The following is a 19,655-nucleotide window of genomic DNA, read 5'->3' as shown; positions in this document are numbered from 1 at the left end:
CATCCCTTACGTGCTAGTGTGCGTGAACCAGACCCTGAAATGGACTAGTGTGCGTGGAGTTCCGTTTGCCCGAACATTAAACTCGACGTCAACTTTCGATGTGTGTCGTGCGTGTTTATAGCGTTGTGTGTATACAGCATGCAACAGGCGATGTTTGTATGTGTTGTGACATTGATTTCCCGTATAGGAGCAACAGGCGCTACTTTGTTTTGTGTTTTTATGTATGCATGTAATGTATATTCATTGTTATACCTTTGATTGTTTGTAAATTTATAATATACATAAAGTAAGCAATTGTAAAGTTACTTAAATATAACATTGTTTTTGTTTCAATATATGTATCTTATAAGTTACAAATGTGGATTATTAATGGCTATTGTTTAATGTATGTTTAATCTGTTTCAACTGTTTCAAGGTAACATTTTTGTGTACTTAGATTTAAAAAATAAAACATCAAATATTTTGTGACATTATATTTCGATAAAAAACGTTATTTACAAAATGCCCTATAGTATTATAGTATAATAATTATTACGCTTGAAACAATAACTATTATAGTACTAACAATATTAAAAAGACACAAGTGACATTATATTCAAAATTGATACGCCTTTTTGTTATTATCAATATAACATATTCCAAAAGTTATCTAAACATTCTAAGTAATTTTAATTTTATTCACATTATTTCTAATTGATTACAATTTTTCATTTATTTATCACATTTCCTTGTAAGCCATCACATATTTACATATTATGTATAAATTTTACTTGAATTTTTAAACTCTATTTTAAATTATAAAATAGGATAAAATATTCGAAGTAAGGAAGAAATTATTTTCGATTGTTTTATCTTTGTGATGTTATTATTAACTCGAGAGAAAATACATACATAATATAATAATGATACCATTCGTATTTCATATATATTAGTACACGGTAAAGAAACTTATATTAATTCCACACATATACAAAGGTAACTGTAGTGTGAAAAAAAACAGTTTATTTTACCAAATACCTTTACGACTAAAACCATGCATATCTTTAAAATATAATATAATCATTAATATTTGGAATAATAATTGCATTCCAAATTCACAATTCAATGTTTAAAAAAAAACTCGACATTTTTATCAACGCCATCTAGTATCAGAGGACAACAACTTTATCGAGTTTTAATAACTCTATGATATATTTATAACTAAATTATATTAATATATTCTATGTAGAAAAGCAAGTATACTAAACATTTAATTCGCCTATAAATACACATTATTGCATCTAATTTATGGCATACTACTTTCAAGAAGTCTCAATAAAAATTATGCGTTTAACTTAATCATACTTAATAATTTTACCTTACATCCAGACTTGATTTTTTCCCGTATAGTTTGAGCATTAGCAAATAGTTAAATAATCAGCACCTTTGCGTTACATTAAAAAAAAGTGAAAGTCGAAATAATGACTACGATAAAATCTCTACCCGCTAAAAATGAAACTGCATTTGTGTATAAAAAACAAAGGAATGTAGTAATTATGTATATTTGCGAAATATTGTTGATAATATCAATGGATATCATGGGATTCATTCAATTAGTCGAAATTCCTAATAAACGACGACTATGAGTTCAAACTCGGGTAGTCAGTGAATTTCTCAATTTTCAGTGCGAGGCAGCGCCACATAACCGACCTGTGTAACAGCTTGGAATATCAATAGTGCTGTTACAGGCTCTTATAAATTTTATAAAGCTACAATCGAGTAGCACTTAAAAAAAAGTTACAGTAATTCCTCAATTGTTTCATTTTCAAAATTTAAAAATATTTTCATTTTGATATCATGCGTTAGATAACATCATTTTATATAACTAAAACCTTAGTCTAATTAACAAACTTGACACACTAACTAATAATAACTATATAAGCATGCTCTATACGTAAAATTTAATAATCGTATTGTTTCATTTTTATTTCGAGTACAATACAATAATTAAACCTAGTATTCAAAAATACTTCCGATAACGATGACAATTGTAAAAGAGACTACACCTACATCGAATTCTATTTAAGAAATAACTCCACAGTACTCATTAAATTCTGGAAATAATATTGAGAAAAAAAAACAATTCGTAATTTTTTGGAGCGTCAGAATAACAATGACTCGTGACGACGAATGGCATGACGTCATCTTATGCTTTCATCTCTCCTTTTTATTTAGACAATTGTCACACAAATATGTAAACATTCGTTACTATGTGTTTTAGAAAAATATTTTTCTTGTAAACATTGTTTTGCTAACCATCAATTTTTGTTGTTGTAATCTTCATTTGTTTTACGCTGCTATCCGTATTCGTGCGATTGATTGCTAACATGCCAATAGTCACTTCTAAATTACGCCACTTTGGCTCTATTATTCGTTAGCAAAGCTAATTGTTTCTAGAGTATACTATCTACGTATTAGCAGAAACACAATTCGAGTTAATTGCTTGTAAATAATGAACATCTCAAATACGCACAGGCACACAAAGCAAAACTTCAGCCTAGCTTAAATTCTAGATTTTATGATCTAAATGATCATTTAATGTTTTTTTTTAATTTATATTGGATCAGGAGCAGGCTTCGCATCGGACGAGGCCGACTTCATCGCAGTTCATGCATTTGAGAGCGACGAATTCAGCCGTGAAATGGTTCCGATGGAGGCTTTTCTTGGATCCGTTGCAAATCCGGCACGGTAGGAGACGGAAGCCGCCGCAGAATTGACAAGTGTTGCACGCGTCTGGACTCTGAAAACAAATTTTATATGTGTATTTATTAGAAATACGACACAAAATAATTGTAAACAATCGAGTATTTTATAGGAATGATGACAAGATTTATGTAGTCTTGCAGTATATACTAATGTTATAATTTGACGCCCTTTCACTGGATCAAATTTGATGACATTTGTGAAATACATGTCGGTTAAATTTTAGTCAACGAATAGTGTTCCTCTTCACTCTTATAATTTGTTACGATAAATCTAGACTACTAGAAAGAGATAGACAATGAGAGATAGACCGTGCTTTCTGAAACAAAAATATACACTTCTTAATTTAGGCCTAGTCCTAAGAAAGGAACTCCTTAATTTTTGACATGATCTGGCATTTGATCTAAGTCCTACGAAATATTCAACCTTAAACCAAGTAGTACTTAAAAAACTTGAATAAAACTAAATTCAGTATGAATTACAAAGCATTGTTTGTTTCAACTACAGTGGGAACAAGAGTCGGGAACTTCAGTTCGCTTTTATAAATGTTCAAAAGGTTGACGTGCGTTTCGGAGAGATTTCTTTGAAACGGTTCGCGTTTGAATATATTGTTTCATTTCGAATACAACTTGAACAATTTTTTATTGTGAATAGGAAGTATTATATATGAAACAAATCTTTTATAGCAAGTGATTAAACAGCGATAAATATTAAAACAAAAAATCAAAGAATAAATAACAAAGATTAACGGTTACTGGTGTTTATTCATATTCCACAGAACAAATAAGAAAATGATGAGTTCTTATATCATGAAAATTGATAATTACAAATCGTATTCAAAATATTCTAAAACTTGAGCAGTATTCTAACTAATCGTTGAACTAAATATTGTTGAAAATCTCAGTAACACGTGGTCCGTGATCCGAATTATATCATACATCGTATCGATGAAGTGTAATTAAGGCCCAGCAATCGAAATTTTACACGCTGTTAATTTTGTATATGCTATACATATAAGTAGGTACTCATACGCAGGATTTGACAAATCAATCTTGACACTAAATAACGCTACAAATCTTGATCACCATACAAAAAACTCAAGTATTTTTATGGCATAAAAAGGCGACCGGGAAAATGGCCTGCTAATGGTAAGTGCCACAGCGTCCATAGATATAATCGCTGTAAGAAATATTAATTATTCCTTACATAGCACCAACCTTGGTAACTAAGATGCCTCGTGCCTGTACTTACACTGACCTCAAACCGGAACACAACTCTGCTTAGTATAACTTACACAAATACCCTCCAAATAAATTCAATTACTGGTTTTTAAATTTGGTTGCATTGAAATCTTTATTTCTTAAGCTAAATATTTTGAAAGTATGATGATGAAACGGACAAAGATTAACACATCTTGCGTCATCTCCACGCCTCGGTAGCATAACTTATTGATGGACCGGTCAATCAGTAAATAAAAACCTCCCGTCGTATCTATATGTAGTAAACTTTAAATCTACTAAACAAGAAAGCATTGTTGTATAATTAATGTTTACGTAGACCCATGTTGTTATAATGACTATGTTTACTTTATATTATATAAGTAAATTTTGTGTGCAATTTACAAAATAGAAAAGAATAGGTTAGTTATTATAGAAAGACATACTTAACTCTTCCAGGCTTCTACTAAGGATTAAGTCGAAAGTCTGGCAAAGTTTGCACTAACTATTAACTTAAGTAAGAAATAACTTTAGACTAAGTTGTATTATATAAGCAATACGTATACAACAAATATACACACCAAATACCCATACATTTATGTGTATCGTATTTAATTTAACTTTTAATTTAAAAACAAACGTACTACTACAATATTAATTTGTAAAAAAAATAGTAAGTATATATATATATATCTATTAAATAAATTAAAATGTAATTATTATTAGATATTTTTAAATGTCACACATAAGTGAAATAAAAGAAAAAAAGTTTACCCGGTGTATAAAACACAAGAATTTACAACATAAATCGTTATGATTGATAATGTTTTTTTTTTCTTCATATTGTCCGAATAAACATACACAGATACGACTGGTAAGCGGTAGTGGAGTGCGAAGAGAAGTAGCTCAGTACAGTCAGGAAGAAAGAACTGTACTAGTTGCCCTCGCCACGCCGGCCCTAACAATGCTTCATCACGACTCGTTTGAAGGAACACAGGTTGTAAAAGGGTAATACCTGTGATGGTAGACAGTGCCAAGAAGAAAAAACGTTGCCTAATTTCATCTTGTACGTTGGAATCTATCACACAGTTAGCGAATGAGATTGACATCATTCGTTTAAAATGTAATACGTAATGATAAATTCGTTTATATTTCCCTTATAATGTAATGTGTATTATTTTATTTATAATATACATATGTTAACCATATGTCTGTGAGTACATTATTATTATTATTTTAATTGTAGCGACGCCTATTCCTTTGATTAAACATAAAGCTTGTACACGAGTAAGGAAGGCAACAGCCCAGTGATCAGGAGTGTCATTAATTAAGAGGCTATTAAGTTACGTTAATTTGTAAAATCATTAATATATAAGATCAAGAAACGTTACCTTATACGGTTTCAGCATTTTCCTCAATTCACCGCACTCGTTCAGTTTCTCAACAGTGTCCGCGTCCTGGAAGCAATAATGTTACCATAATAAAAAGAACAATAAAAAGAGACTTAATACAGATACTAAGAACCATCAAGGAGGTATTAAAAAATACTTTATTAAAAATAATCATCGATTGATCGATGAAATAATTTCATTTTTTTTATTCAAAAAATGATAATCAAAAAAATCAAAAAATATTAATATAAAAATCGAAATCGCTCAAGTATACATTAACAAGACATTTTGTATAGTCATACAATACAATACAGTTGGTATTGATACATAACAGAGCACCTTTAAGTTGAATAGAGTTACTCTGCTAATAATAAAGATTCAGAACGATTTATTTTTAATCCAGATTTAGATCGATCTAATCACTATTAGTTTAGGCATGTGCCATATTTTTTTTTTTCGGTTTAGTTGCAGTTTGAATTTGCACTTAAAAATCATTGTAAGCTACCAAAATCAACATTGATTTCGTAATGAAAATATTTCACTTCATTTTTTGTAGCTAATTTGCAAAATAAATAATGAATTAAAACCCGAAATTTGCTTATGAATCATTACATTAATTGGTGAAAAAATATTGTTCGGTTGGTTTCTGAATGTATAGCGTCCAAATAAGCATAAATAAGGGATACCGCTAATTTATTTTATAGTCTGTACAGACGATTTTATCAGACTTCAAACGTAATAAAGATTTTCTTAAGATTTCCAATAGTTAATCATTATGTATGGACATGTATATTTATATTTGTTTATAACTCCTCATATGATTGCAATAGGTATTACCAAACTTAACGTTGAAAGACCCTTTTCAATTGACGATAACCATAAACGTCTAAATTTGTAAGGAAATGTGAGAGAATGAATGGTGTAAGGTAAAGCGATATAGGTTTATGTTCGATGCGTGGGCAGGTGAGATTGGGTCCATGTCGCATTAAATAAGAGACCGTGGAAGGTATAGCGGTTAGGTTTCAAGCTAGCTACAATCCTAATCCAATATATGAAGTGTATATGAATATTGGATTTTCAGTTTATGAATTGGATGCAATCCTAAATCTTTGGTTGTGGTATTCACTAAAACAAGGTTACAAATACTTTGATCTTTCTCAATTGGATGGCCTCCTTCGACATCGATGCAAATTCCTTGACGTTTATTTTCGCTAGAGGGTACTTTCCGAAAACTTAGTAGCTAGTAGTAGTAGTATTTATATATCGACGATTCAAAAACGCTTTGTAAAGTTTACTGGAATAAAATTGATTTAATTTTTCTGATAAATGATCACACCCCTTTAAACTTTGTTGGCGGAAAAAAAAAAGAGAAAAATACAGGTCTGTTAAGCGAAATGTTTCTTTACGCAGTGATTTTTTAAGTAAAGGGGGGTGGGGTGGTTATGTGTGACTGCATCGCGATTTATGGGCTGCAATTATGTAAAATAATTGTATAAATATTACGAAAAATATAATGTAAAGATAAGCATTATTCAAAATCCTGATCTCAATAATAATAATAAAAATATCTCGTAATGTACAGTCTCATGAAGACTGCAAGGTCGAAGTCCAGCAAAAATCTGCGGATTTTCATATAAAACGCCACAATTAATTAAAGTAAATTGAAAACAAAAGTATGGGAAACTGTTATAGTGGATTTTGTTAAATTATACAAAAAATGCCCCTAAATCACGAGGGTAAACGTTCCTAGAAGGAAATAATTTGCCATCTTATAATTTGTATTGTCGCTGTCACTTCTTCGTATGGCATTGCTCTTTGAAGAGGATGTTATAACGTAAAACGACCAAACCTTTTACGATTGTCAATTTCGCCTTTCCTCGTAAGGTTATTGACCCGTCGGATACAGACGAAGCCACAAATACTTCCTTCAGGAACGATATACTAAAACTTTCTCAGCAAGGAAAGTATGTTTCGTCGTTAGCTGGTGATTTAATAGTCGCTTTAAACGATTACAATGTAAGGGTGAGTACAGACGTTTCTCATGTTTCTATTGTTTGTAACAGATAAAACGTATGTCAGAACAATAAAGACTAGGAAGATTTTTTTACTTAGAACCTTTGACGTTTTGATATCAGACTAGCGGTGCCTGCGATTTTGTGCGCGTTTGAATTAACTTATATAATATTATACACATAGTCTTATTACAATCAGCTATGTCAGTGAAAGTCCCGTCAATATCGGTCCAGCCAGAGATTAGTCGGTACAAACAGTATAGTAGACACTAAAATTTTATGTGTAGATTTTTATTTTATATTATTATCGTATAGATTTAGCGTTAATTAAAAACGTATAGCAAAAATATACATCCATTTAAATATATTGTGTAAATAAATTGTATTTGAAATAAATATGTATAAATCTTTGCTACCTGCATTCGTTCTCCATAAACTTTAAATATGTCAAATCTCAATCTAGTTCGTGTGTACAATCAATAAGAGGTTATACCCTTTATTCGAATTTACGCACTATTGCGTTGGGGTAGGGTCGTATCAATCCAATTTCTTTCTGATTCAAGAACATTTCTGCTGCTTATGTTCTCCAGACGATGTAATCCTATAAAACTACTCCTTCTGATTTGTGAACAACGTATTAAAATTGGTTGAATCAACAGGAAATTCGATAGATATGATCTTATCCTATTGGCAATCTCCCTCGCTAAAAACGCTACAGAGAGTATCTGTTAGGAACTTAAACAAGGTAAATCTTTATCTCCATAAAATTAGTTGTGTATCTTCTACAAAAATTCTTATTCTTCTACAAAAGTAGGTTACCAATTCAGTACATAATAATTCCATTAAGTTCGAAGCTAATTGTACTTAAATATACCGACTTATCATTTAACTGCTTGCGTTACTGCAGATCTCGTTACGAGCTAACTTCTACCGTCGAATGTAATGAGCGCTTTCAAGATACCCATCACAAAAGTGTGCTGTTTAAATTTTAACCATATTGCTTTCAAATAAAGATCATATTCCGTTGTTCTTATTTAAGCTTACTTTGAGTAGATTTTTTATACTTTTTTTCATATTAAAAATAATTAAACTGGATTATTCGAAAAATATTAAAAAGCCTTTGAGAGTCCCACTGGTGGGTTGAAGCACTTTTTCAAAAGAAAGTGTAGCCATTCCTTCACTTCAGCTTCAATGCTGATTTCTTGGTGGATACCAAAGCAGCAGATTATCATCCCAAATTTAAGAACAGCAACACACATTTGGTGATGGCTCGAGTTTGAACCCGCAATAATATTTCGTAAGGGTTAGTGCAAGTCCTATCTGGGTATGGAACACTAACGCATCATAAAAAAAATGAATATCAAGATGTTCATTGTATCTATAGTTATTCTGATCCGAGCCTCCCAGGGTTGGTATCGCATTGGTGATGTAAGGTATGGTCAATATTTCTCACAAAACGCATTACAATAAGTAATGACTACCAGGTGAATCATATACCAACTCAGCAGTTTTCAGCTTATCTATTTTATATATTCACTAATGTATAAACTTCTTTCATGATTCATGTGTTCTCAGCTCGTTAAAAAATCCGTGATGAAAAAATGATATCGGTATTATTTGTTTCTAATTCCATTATCAACGAATCGTAGTAACAATATGTAAATACGTAATGTAATATTGTGTTACGTCTGGGTGTCACGTGGAATTCTTATTACGTTGTTCAGGATAAAATTGTTCATCCGTCTTCATATATTTCACGGAGCTCCATTAAGTAGTCGTATGAGAAAAACCTCGTTGGACTAACGGCTGTTTTAGAAGGTCGCAAATCCAGAGTATACGAGTTCAGATCATTTTATAAACTTATGTTTAATTACTTGTGAAAGGAAAGTGGATTTTCAAAGAAGCGATAGAAGTAAAATACTATAAACGATTATAAAATTGACACGTATTTCATTTATAAATAGCGTGAACGCATTTGTCCCAGTGATTATGGGACGATAGCTGAATATATAAAGCCGGCCATGGTCACTTTTAGAGAATTCTAATTATTAAATAATAGAATGATAAAAGCTAATATAAATATAAAACACGTCAATATATATCCATAAAATGGGTATGTCATTACAATTGGTATTTATAAAAAAAACTCGAATACATATTAGGAAATTTTTTTAAATAATAAAAAAATTGGAAATGAAGTAGAATATTATACTGATTATGCACTGGCAACTAATCAAGTGATACACCCGATACAAATAAATAGAAAAAAGAGGAAAGGTTATTCAAGGGACAAAAAAAGGAAAAACAAACGAGAAAAAATGTTGGGGCACGTGTATGAGTCTGAGGCAGAAGTGCACTCTTTATTTATATATCACTACATAGTATAAAACAAAGTCGCTTTCTCTGTCCCTACATCCCTATGTATACTTAAATCTTTAAAACTACATAACGGATTAGACAGTGTGATTCTAGGGGAATGTTTGTGTATATAATACATGAACAATATAGTAAAGAAACACTGATAATTTTCGAACCTTCTAATGTGATGTCGTAAATAAGCAAATTCTTTAGTATATTTAGTATCAGTATTGCACCCGTGCGAAGCCGAGGCGGGTCGCTAGTTATATATATTCCCTCATTCCGTCCAAGGGATACAAATTCAAAATGGTCGGCGAGAGATCACGAGTATCAACAGCAGCCCGACAGTTAACACTGCTTTCCTAACAGTCCGTCAGTCTTGTGCCTATTTACAACACGAGAATATATCAACAAAAAGTAATAAGTATAGGCATCTCTACAGGTACATAACCTGCAGAGAGTATGCCCAAACTCCCTACAAATATATCAGCATATTACACATTTAACTTTATTCACAAGTATGTTATAAAATGTTAAAACACACGGAAAACAAACTAGTTAAGCTTATATAGATTATTATGCAAGTATTTGCACTATTTTGTTGTGTGCTGAGTACACATTACTCTAACGAGTTGTAAATTCAAACATTGTACACATACTTGCGTAATAAAGTGCCTACCGTTAAAAATGTTTGAACATTTCAAAAGACAAAATATTCACATGGATTTGGCTTCACAAATACCACGACGAATTTATTAAATACAGCATCAAATCTCTCGTTACGCGGTGTAAGGGTAAATAATTGCATAATTTAATTACGATCTGTCAGTATTGACCAATCCTTCGGTTATTATAAACGACCTTTGATGGCCCAATAATATCATTGATAGGCGTGATGAAATTTGTAGTAGTTGATTAATTACTGGTGGTGCTGCACCAATCTTTGGGCATCCTCCTCTCATCAGATATTCTACTACAAACAGCAATATTTAGTAGTACCGGCTTGTAAGGTAACTACAGACATAATAAAATAAAGCTATTAATTTCGGGATATTCACCTTTTTTTTTGTTCGGTAGAGCTCGATATTTCGACATTATTTAGGAATGTCTTGAAAAAAAAGATCTTATATAATAAAATAACATCTTAGTTCCAAAATATATTGGGGTGGGTGATGCAAGGAATGGTTAATTTTTCTTACAGCGCCAAAATGTATGGGTGATGATTTATCATCAGGTGGCTCACTCCCTCGTCCGCCAACTTATATCATAAAATAAAGCATGTCTCCATAATAGCTCTACAATTCACTGCTGGGCAAAGAGCTGTATCCTTTGTATTTCTCTTCCAGTGGACCATTTCTTATCAAGACTAACTTAATGGCTAAGTGTACACTTAGGCTTGTTTGTACTTATAGCATAAATAATTACCATTCAATTTTTGCACATTGGTACAATGTGTTCAATTATCATGGCTTGTGTTGTAGTAAAGAGTAATATACAGTTTTGAAGTTATGTGCTGAAATAAAATAGAGCAAATATTTTGTTTTCATTAAAACAAGCACCAAATTATTGAACGAGCTATGGCTTACTTTAAATATATAGTATGGATATTAAATATTGTAATAGCTGTAATTTTTAATAACTAAATAGTAGGATGTTATACTCTGTAAGCGTCCCACTTGGGCTTACGAACTCCTTAACCTTTGAAAGAGACTACTGGATTTTTGATAAATTAGCGAAAAACAAGTTTCCTGAAGATGTTTTTCTTAATCGACAATAACGAGATGAATTATGAACACATATTAAGCACGTGATAATTCAGTGATGATTGCCTCGGTTTTAAGTCGCAATCATCGGTAAAGATGCACGCGTTATAGCCCCTGGGTCATTGCATGAAACTATATACATATAACATAATCCTATTAATATTCGCAATGAGTTAAATTATTGTCAGTTGTGCATAAAAAAATCTATACTTAGTTAATTATATTGATGTTATTTTCTTTTTCTTATTTTATTAAATAAAATTAAATGTTTAATTGGTTTGTATATTGTTCTATAAGATTTCCTAAACTTCGATAATGAACAACTTTAGATAAGTTGTTTTTCGTACGACAGGTATAGAAATACACTAATGTATTTCCCGAGTGTCCTGAGTCTGCTTGTCTGACTGTTCTTTCAATGTAAACGTTGTATGATTATTCTACCCGTGCAATGCAAGATGGGTAGTTATAATAGTTATTCATATATTTTATAAAGATACTCTAGCCCGACGTTGTACTAAATTACCATAATGTTTTTTGCAAGTTCCTTAAGAACCTTCCAGTTAACTATAAGGTTATAACTTTAGTATCGCTTGGGGCCGTTTACTTTTGAACTTAACATTACTTAATATTATAATTAACGTTAACGACGATATGTTATACTACAAACGCGAAGCGGCGTAATAACGCTCTATTAAACTCTTTGTGTACCTTTTGAAGGGGTTGGTATTAGACTCATCTATTCTTATAATATTATTGTTGTGTTTGATAGGTGAGCCAGTCAGTAACAACACGAACACAGGAAATAACATCTTAGTTTTCAAAGTTGGTTAATATTTCTTACGATCTCTATATATATTAAGCATTACGAACGTAGGCGATGTTACGGTCTTTAAATTAAGCAACAAACATAAAAATATTTAATTAAGGCGCTTATGATAAACATAATCTCGGTTTGTGTAAATTTTATCAAAAATATCACAAAGAAGAGATTATAGATCTCAACAATTCCGATTCAATAATTAAATCATTTTTCATAAAAATTGTAGTTACGGTCGTCTTTATTAAGAGGGCAGTGTGAGCGACGGACATTTGCCAATCTAGCAATAAAAGGTATTTAATATTTTCATAGGATCCATTATGAAATAATGAAGTACTTGTGAATAAACGCACAGAAACGTGTCCTTATCACAATGCTTTCAGGGTCAAGGCCGGCGAGGCTATGCACGTGGATATCGGGAGCTTTTCGAATATAATTAATTGTTTGAGTTAGATAAACACGTGTATTATTTTACACTGTTTATTTGTAAGAATTTCGCGCTAACGTTTTAATTGATTACTATATAACTGTTAAATCTATACAAATGAATTTAAACCGTAATGGACGATAAATCACGCGTGCGTCTTAACTAATGATTACGGAGACCTGCTGGGCTAAGGACTTTTTAATTTTGAGGGTTAGGTTTTAAGCTGCATTGGAGGCTTGCGATGGAGCAACCACCCTACGCTGGGGGATGTGATATGTAAGCAGACTTTCATTGAAATTTGACATATGCAGATTTTCTCACTGTTTTCTGTCACTGCCGCGTACAAGATGAATTACAAACACAAATCAAGCACGTGACAATTCATTGGGGTTCTAGGTTTAAACCCACTAGTCTTTGCCGGAATTCACTTAAAAATAAATATAATATAAAAGATGTTTGTATTTTTTTAAGTAACGCATTTTAATCTTCACGGATCGTGTCTTCACAGTCGTCTAACTCAACAATTTCAACAATTCATCAATTCAATCGATAATTACCATTAGCAACGCGGTATTCATAATTGTTTTGTAATTACTTCAGCGATTAGAAGTCCATTTGAACGTATTGCTTGCCAAGATTATCTGTATTTGGTTTTGTTAATGATCCTTCGCTGTATTGGGATCGGCAATCATAGTAATGAGTGATCGTTTAATGGATTTGTAGTTATAGGTCGTCCTTCAGATTTCCAGATTCACATTCGAACTACTGGAACATTTTAGGCTTTATATGTATAATTTAAGTTTATTATTGATATTGGATTAGTATGTTGATAAGTGAAATAGTAGCTTAGGGAGAAGGGTCAACTAATAGTATCTAGTTTCCGCCTTTCAAAACTCAAAATTCAAATAACTTTATTCAATATAGAAGTATATATATTGCACTTTCTTATTGATGGTCAATTGAAATAGTACCACCGGTTTGGAAAAGAAAACACCCTGACCTGAGAGGAAACGGCAAAAGAAACTCAGCCGACTTTTTTTGTCTCATATATTATATACACAACTTAATATAAAAAGAAATAGCCCGGAGGCGATCGTTTCTTTGTCATTCTTTACTAAGTTAATAAATCCTTCAAGATTTCACAGATATGCTTAATACTAATGTAAAAAAAAGCAATCAAAATACACATTATTTAAGTAGGCACTCATATGCTCTTTTGAATCGTCATTTAACAAACTATATTAAATGAAGCTACCTCAGGTTCGGAATGTAGATTCTACCGAAAAGAATCGGCAAGAAACTCAGTAGTTACTCTTTTCCACCATTATAATTACAGATATGTCTGTTTAGTACATTTTTTTATATATCCTGTTTAGAATTCAATAAATACTTAGTCTACGATTTTTTATCTCCAATAAAAGATATACTGACTAATGCTTTACTTATCAACTTTGTTGTTTTATAAATTCAAATAACTTGTTTTCTTCTTGGTTCTTCTCGTTACAATTTACATATCGGTGGCAGTTTTACATTTAATTCGACTCTGAAACATGGTGATTCAAAAATACTTTTATAGGCTTAGGCTTAGTACTTGAACCATTTTTTTTTTATTTACTTAATATTTTGTCCTGCATGTTTCCGCATCTGATTGTCATCCTATCGCTCGATAAGAATTCGGTCAGGTGACATTATTACTGCTCCATTGCGCATATTTCAAGGAACGGTTTCCTCGTGACATTTTTCTTTTTGCAAAATGTCTAAGGAATTCTGAGTTCATTTAAATATTTAAAAAACGAATTTATGCAGCTAGGATTGGTTTCAGTGTGTGTCTATGGTATATGTGTCTTATAACAGGAATTTATTTTGTTCAAAATTGAAAAAGAATAGCTTTAGATGTCTAAATCAGCTCATGTGAGCTGATGAACGAATCTTGGTGGAGTTATTAAATGGTTGCTATTAACAATGAGTATTTGAGACTTCAATGTTATCGTTTATTTACCAAAACATATTATCATCTACAATGTAATTCGGATAAAATCTTTAATTTATCCAAACGGAGTCGTAGAAGGCGGTTACATGTGTGTTTAAATATTCTTTAACTCACAAACATAACTTAAATTATTAATCCTGTTAAGTGGAATATCAAATAAATAGTTTACTCTAATTCCTGGTAAAAACGACCTTAATATTACTAGAATATTTATTTCTGAGTAACTTCAACTGCAAAACATTCAATGGAATTTGGATCAACGAAGGACATATTTATTGGACCACAATTTTTTAAAACAAATCATCAGAAATAAATAATACAATAGTTATAATGCTGATGATGTCCTGTGTGAATTTAGTCAGGTGGGGCACGGCGAGCTACTTTTAAGAAATCGCGGATATTATACTAGTAGTCTATTAGGGTGTTAGTTGACATGTGTCGGGCAAAATAGTAGCTGGATTTTCTTAGAGTTCAAATATGCTTCATACAATAATTCATCAATTTCAGTTCAGCGGTTTAGCCGTTAAAGATCGACAGGCTGACAGACTGACAGAGTTACTTTCACATTTATATATATTTTTTTTATATATTAATATTTGGTATAGGTTGGTGGACGAGCATATGGGCCACCTGATGGTAAGTGGTCACCATCACCCATAGACAATGAAGCTGTAAGAAATATTAACTGTTCCTTACATCGTTAATGTGCCACCAACCTTGGAAACTAAGATGTTATGTCCCTTGTGCCTGTAGTTACACTGGCTCACTTACCGTTTAAACCGGAACACAACAATACTGAGTACTGTTATTTGGCGGTAGAATAACTGATGAGTGGGTGGTACCTACCCAGACGGGCTTGTACAAAGCCCTACCACCAAGGCTATTAATATTAATATAGATAGTATAGATTGCAAAAGTTCGGCACAGACATATCGTTAGTGACATACATACATATGAGTTAGTGATGTGAGAAGTGTGTACATATACAAATATTCTCGGATCACCAGTGTCTTTGGATGACGGTACCAACTTACTGTTAGGTGCTTCATAAAAACTTACTATCCTCATAAAAACAAGTCAAACATAGTTTTATATGATCTGATCCTAAATTACATAATCATATTTATTTGTCTGGTTGAATTCAAAATGATTCTCCAAATAGGTTAAATAGGGGAAAATTAAAATTGAAACGGTTCCACGGGCTCATCAAAAGGAAAACTTCGTAATACCATTATAAAGAAACAAAGGTCTAAGTATCTTTGTTAAATAGTTAATGCCGCGCATTGATACAGTAAATTCGTCAACAATGCCTGTTAGCAAATGACTTGATACTCAAAGCCTAGTATGTATTTGCTGATCGTCTTCAATCTTAGCTCAACACACAACTAACTAGCCGCTTTTGTTGATCTTATGATTGCTTATGGTCTATACTCATACAAGGATACCACATTATAGATTCAGTTCATTTTTAGCTCGATTAATCAATCCATTAAAATTATACTTCGCTTCTTGGTTTAAAACTCACGTCAAAAAACATTTATAAATTAGGCATATTTGTTGACTTCTGTGGTCGAGTGGTGTGTACACCGGTTTTCATGGGTATTCTCGGCCCAATCGATGTAGAAAATTCATTAGTTTTATATGTTGTCTTAGGTCTGGGTGTATGTGGACCATCGTTACTTCTGATTTTCCATAACACAAGTGCTTTAGCTACTTAAATTGGGATCAGAGTAATGTATGTGATGTTGTCTCATATTTATTATTTATATATTGAATATGAGATTTTATTATTATTACATAGTATAAAACAAAGCTTACCGCTGTCTGTCCCTATGTATGCTCAGATCTTTAAAATTACGCAACGGATTTCTTTGCAGTTTTTGATAACAGATAGAGTGATTTGAGAGGAAGGTTTTTGTATATAAAACATGAAGACTCAGCTCCGCAACATACGCGGTTAGAAAAGTTAGACAACTAACTGATATTGATACCGCTCGTTTAGTTTAGTTTGGTTATTTTCACAGTATTATGTCATATGGCATATTACTTTGGGGTAACGCTGCAGATATTGAATCTGTCTTTATTTTACAAAAGAGAGCAATTCGGTTTATTTATAATCTTGGAGCTAGAGACTCTCTTCGGGATGTTTTTAACAGAGTAGGAATACTCACTGTTGCGTCGCAATATATTTACAACAATATCATGTATATTCACAGTAACATTGATCACTTTGATAAAATCAGTGATAATCATTGTATATGCACTAGAAGTAAGGATAAACTTATAACGCCAAGTTTCCGACTCCGCAAAGTCAATAGATCCTTCTTGGGGCAAGGTATCCGTCTCTATAATAAAATTCCGCAGAAATTTTTAACTTTGCCGTTTAGTAAATTCAAATCGTTTGTTAAAAATACATTGGTAGAAAAAGCATACTATTCGATACAAGATTTTGTAGATGATAAAAAAGCGTGGAGTTAATACCTGTTGACTTCCAAGCAGGATACATTAATTGAAATAATTGTATTTAATTAACATGACGTTGTATTTTTTAAATGTTAAAAAAGAGTAACTACTGAGTTTCTTGCCGGTTCTTCTCGGTAGAATCTACTTTCCGAACCGGTGGTAGCTTCACTTAATTGTAAAATGACGATTCAAAAGTGCTTATAAAAGCCTACTTGAATAAAGTTTATTTTGGTTTTGATTTTGATTTTTTGCACAATATATCAAAGAAACATATATATAGTCATATCGTTTCTTGTTTCAGGGTTTCATTAATTCATCTATCGCAGTCTTGTTTATGATCAGACGTGTTACATCTCATTTAGTTTAGTTTTTATATTAATCCTAGTGTCCTTTCCAACGATATCATTGATTTTCATTTTTATAACAAATTTATTTTCCAGAGTATGGGAGAGGAATTTCGCAAAATTCCTCAGTCGAAGCTGCTTCGAAGTATTTCTTGATAGAAAACTGACTTTTATTAGTCTGTAAGTCCAGTTACCAGAACCTGCTATAAAGTTACCTCTAGACGCTTTTATACATTTTCAAGTAAGTAAATAAGTCATAAGCTCTTTATAAGGACTTTTTTATATGAAATCTATGTAAGCTAAATAATCCACTATTTCATCGAATGTGATAACTTCATTATTTTTTTACTCGGTATCAACACTACCTCCTTTCTCATAATAATATTTTAAATGTAAAAGTAACTCTGTTTTTATTTTATTTAACTCTGTTTGTTTGCCCGTCGCTCTTTCACGACCAAACCACTGAACTAAATTTGATGACTGTTGTCTTAAATTTTCGCGATTATTACACATTTAAATAAAACTAATTATAACGGATGAATCGCGTATATTAATTATTTTTAAACATCCCGACGTTTCGAGCACTTTGCAGTGTTCATGGTCACGGGCAGACCACGGTATGTTTAAAAATAATTAATATACGCGATTCATCCGTTATAATTAGTTTTATTTAAATAAATTTGATGAAATTTGGTATGAAGCAAACTTAAACTCCAAGAAAGGACAAAGGGTACTTTTTGCTTAGCACATCACAACCATCAGAGAACACTAGTGTAATGGCCCATTACAAATTTTAAAATAATCATTAAATTTAAACTCTGATAAAGCAATACATAGAAAAATTAAAAATTGAAGTATTATTTGACGACCGTGGTCGAGTGGTGTTTGCGCCGGTTTTCATTGGTACGCCACTTCGAGGTCCCGGATTCGATTCCCGGCCGAGTTAATGAAGAGATTATCATTAGTTTTCTGTGTTGCCTTGGGTCTGGGTGCTTGTGGTACCGTCTTTACTTCTGATTTTTCATAACACAAGTGCTTTAGCTACTTACATTGGGATTAGAATAATGTATATGATGTTGTCTCATATTTATTTAATTATCAGTAGTTAATACAGATATATTCTACTTTAAATTAATTCCCTATTTCTCTCTATTAGTATCTATCGTTTATCGTGAGTCTCTCTTGTTTCACATCAAACAATGACGTCACGTATCCTCAGATAAACAATGCTATCTTAATATAATTGTTGTCAAACGTCTTTGTCTAGTAGGGTAGTCAACTTCAACAACAACATGTACAGTTTATAAATTAACTGGTGGGTGGAGACTTCGTCTCCCTTTTAGGAGAAGTTTAGGAGCATATTCCATTACGCTGCTCCAATGAAAATGATGGAAGAATTTCGATGAAGTTAGACACATGCAGGTTTCCTTACTGTGATTTACTTCACCGCCAAACACCAAATTAATTATCGTGTATTAATTACGACCATATGAAAGTATATTTGTATATTTTTGTCACATAAGTTCCAAATATATTCAATTTTAAATAATAAGAAGAGCAACTAGGCCATCTCGTACAAAGAGGTCAATGACATCGAACATTAAAACTGTAAGGGTATCTACACATTATGCGATTAGTGGGTACATGGTCAGACGTCCGGTTAACCGCAAACAAAAATCGTTTGGCGAGCTACCCACGGCCCCGCAGACGGTTGCATTACGCGGGTAGTCTGTGGTTGCTCACTATTGACAGCTCACGGCTAGACGCTATCTGGTTAGTCGCATTTATATCCTGTGGCTAATCGGACGGCTTTCCATACACAGCTAACACTGTAACTGTTCTTCACACGATAGACGTATCGCCACCTACATTACTAAGGCTGCTTACACACGAATTTAGAAATGCCACAAGCAAATTATGAAATGTCGAAATTGATGGTTATTAAAAAAAGATCTAGTTAAATAATATCCATAAATAAATACAAATTTTAAGTACGTGTGGCGCAGACACAAAGGGGTCAAGTGCGGCAGAACAGAGTGGATTTGACGGTATTAGGGAGTGCGTCACGTCATTTGTCGTCACGCCATACGAGTTTGTCTTACCCCCAAAGCGAGCCAATATATGTATAAAA

The 19,655-nt window shown here is 32.2% G+C and overlaps 1 protein-coding gene across 1 annotated transcript in view; it reads right to left on the bottom strand.

Moving 5' to 3' along the window:
• Nucleotides 1-458: 458 nt before the first annotated feature.
• Nucleotides 459-19,655, bottom strand: part of LOC124537829 (glutaredoxin domain-containing cysteine-rich protein CG31559-like) — a 108,626-nt gene continuing 89,429 nt past the window's right edge. The window contains exons 4-5 of the mRNA XM_047114754.1: nt 5,351-5,416; nt 459-2,779 (exon numbers count right to left, since the gene is read on the bottom strand). Coding sequence (XP_046970710.1) covers nt 2,603-2,779; nt 5,351-5,416 — 243 coding nt within the window. The 3' untranslated portion in view covers nt 459-2,602. The remainder of the gene's footprint in view (nt 2,780-5,350; nt 5,417-19,655) is intronic.

This window comes from Vanessa cardui, chromosome 19, assembly GCF_905220365.1.
Source record: "Vanessa cardui chromosome 19, ilVanCard2.1, whole genome shotgun sequence".
Classification (NCBI taxonomy): domain Eukaryota; kingdom Metazoa; phylum Arthropoda; class Insecta; order Lepidoptera; family Nymphalidae; genus Vanessa; species Vanessa cardui.
This window is presented reverse-complemented; position numbering and strand designations above follow the sequence as displayed.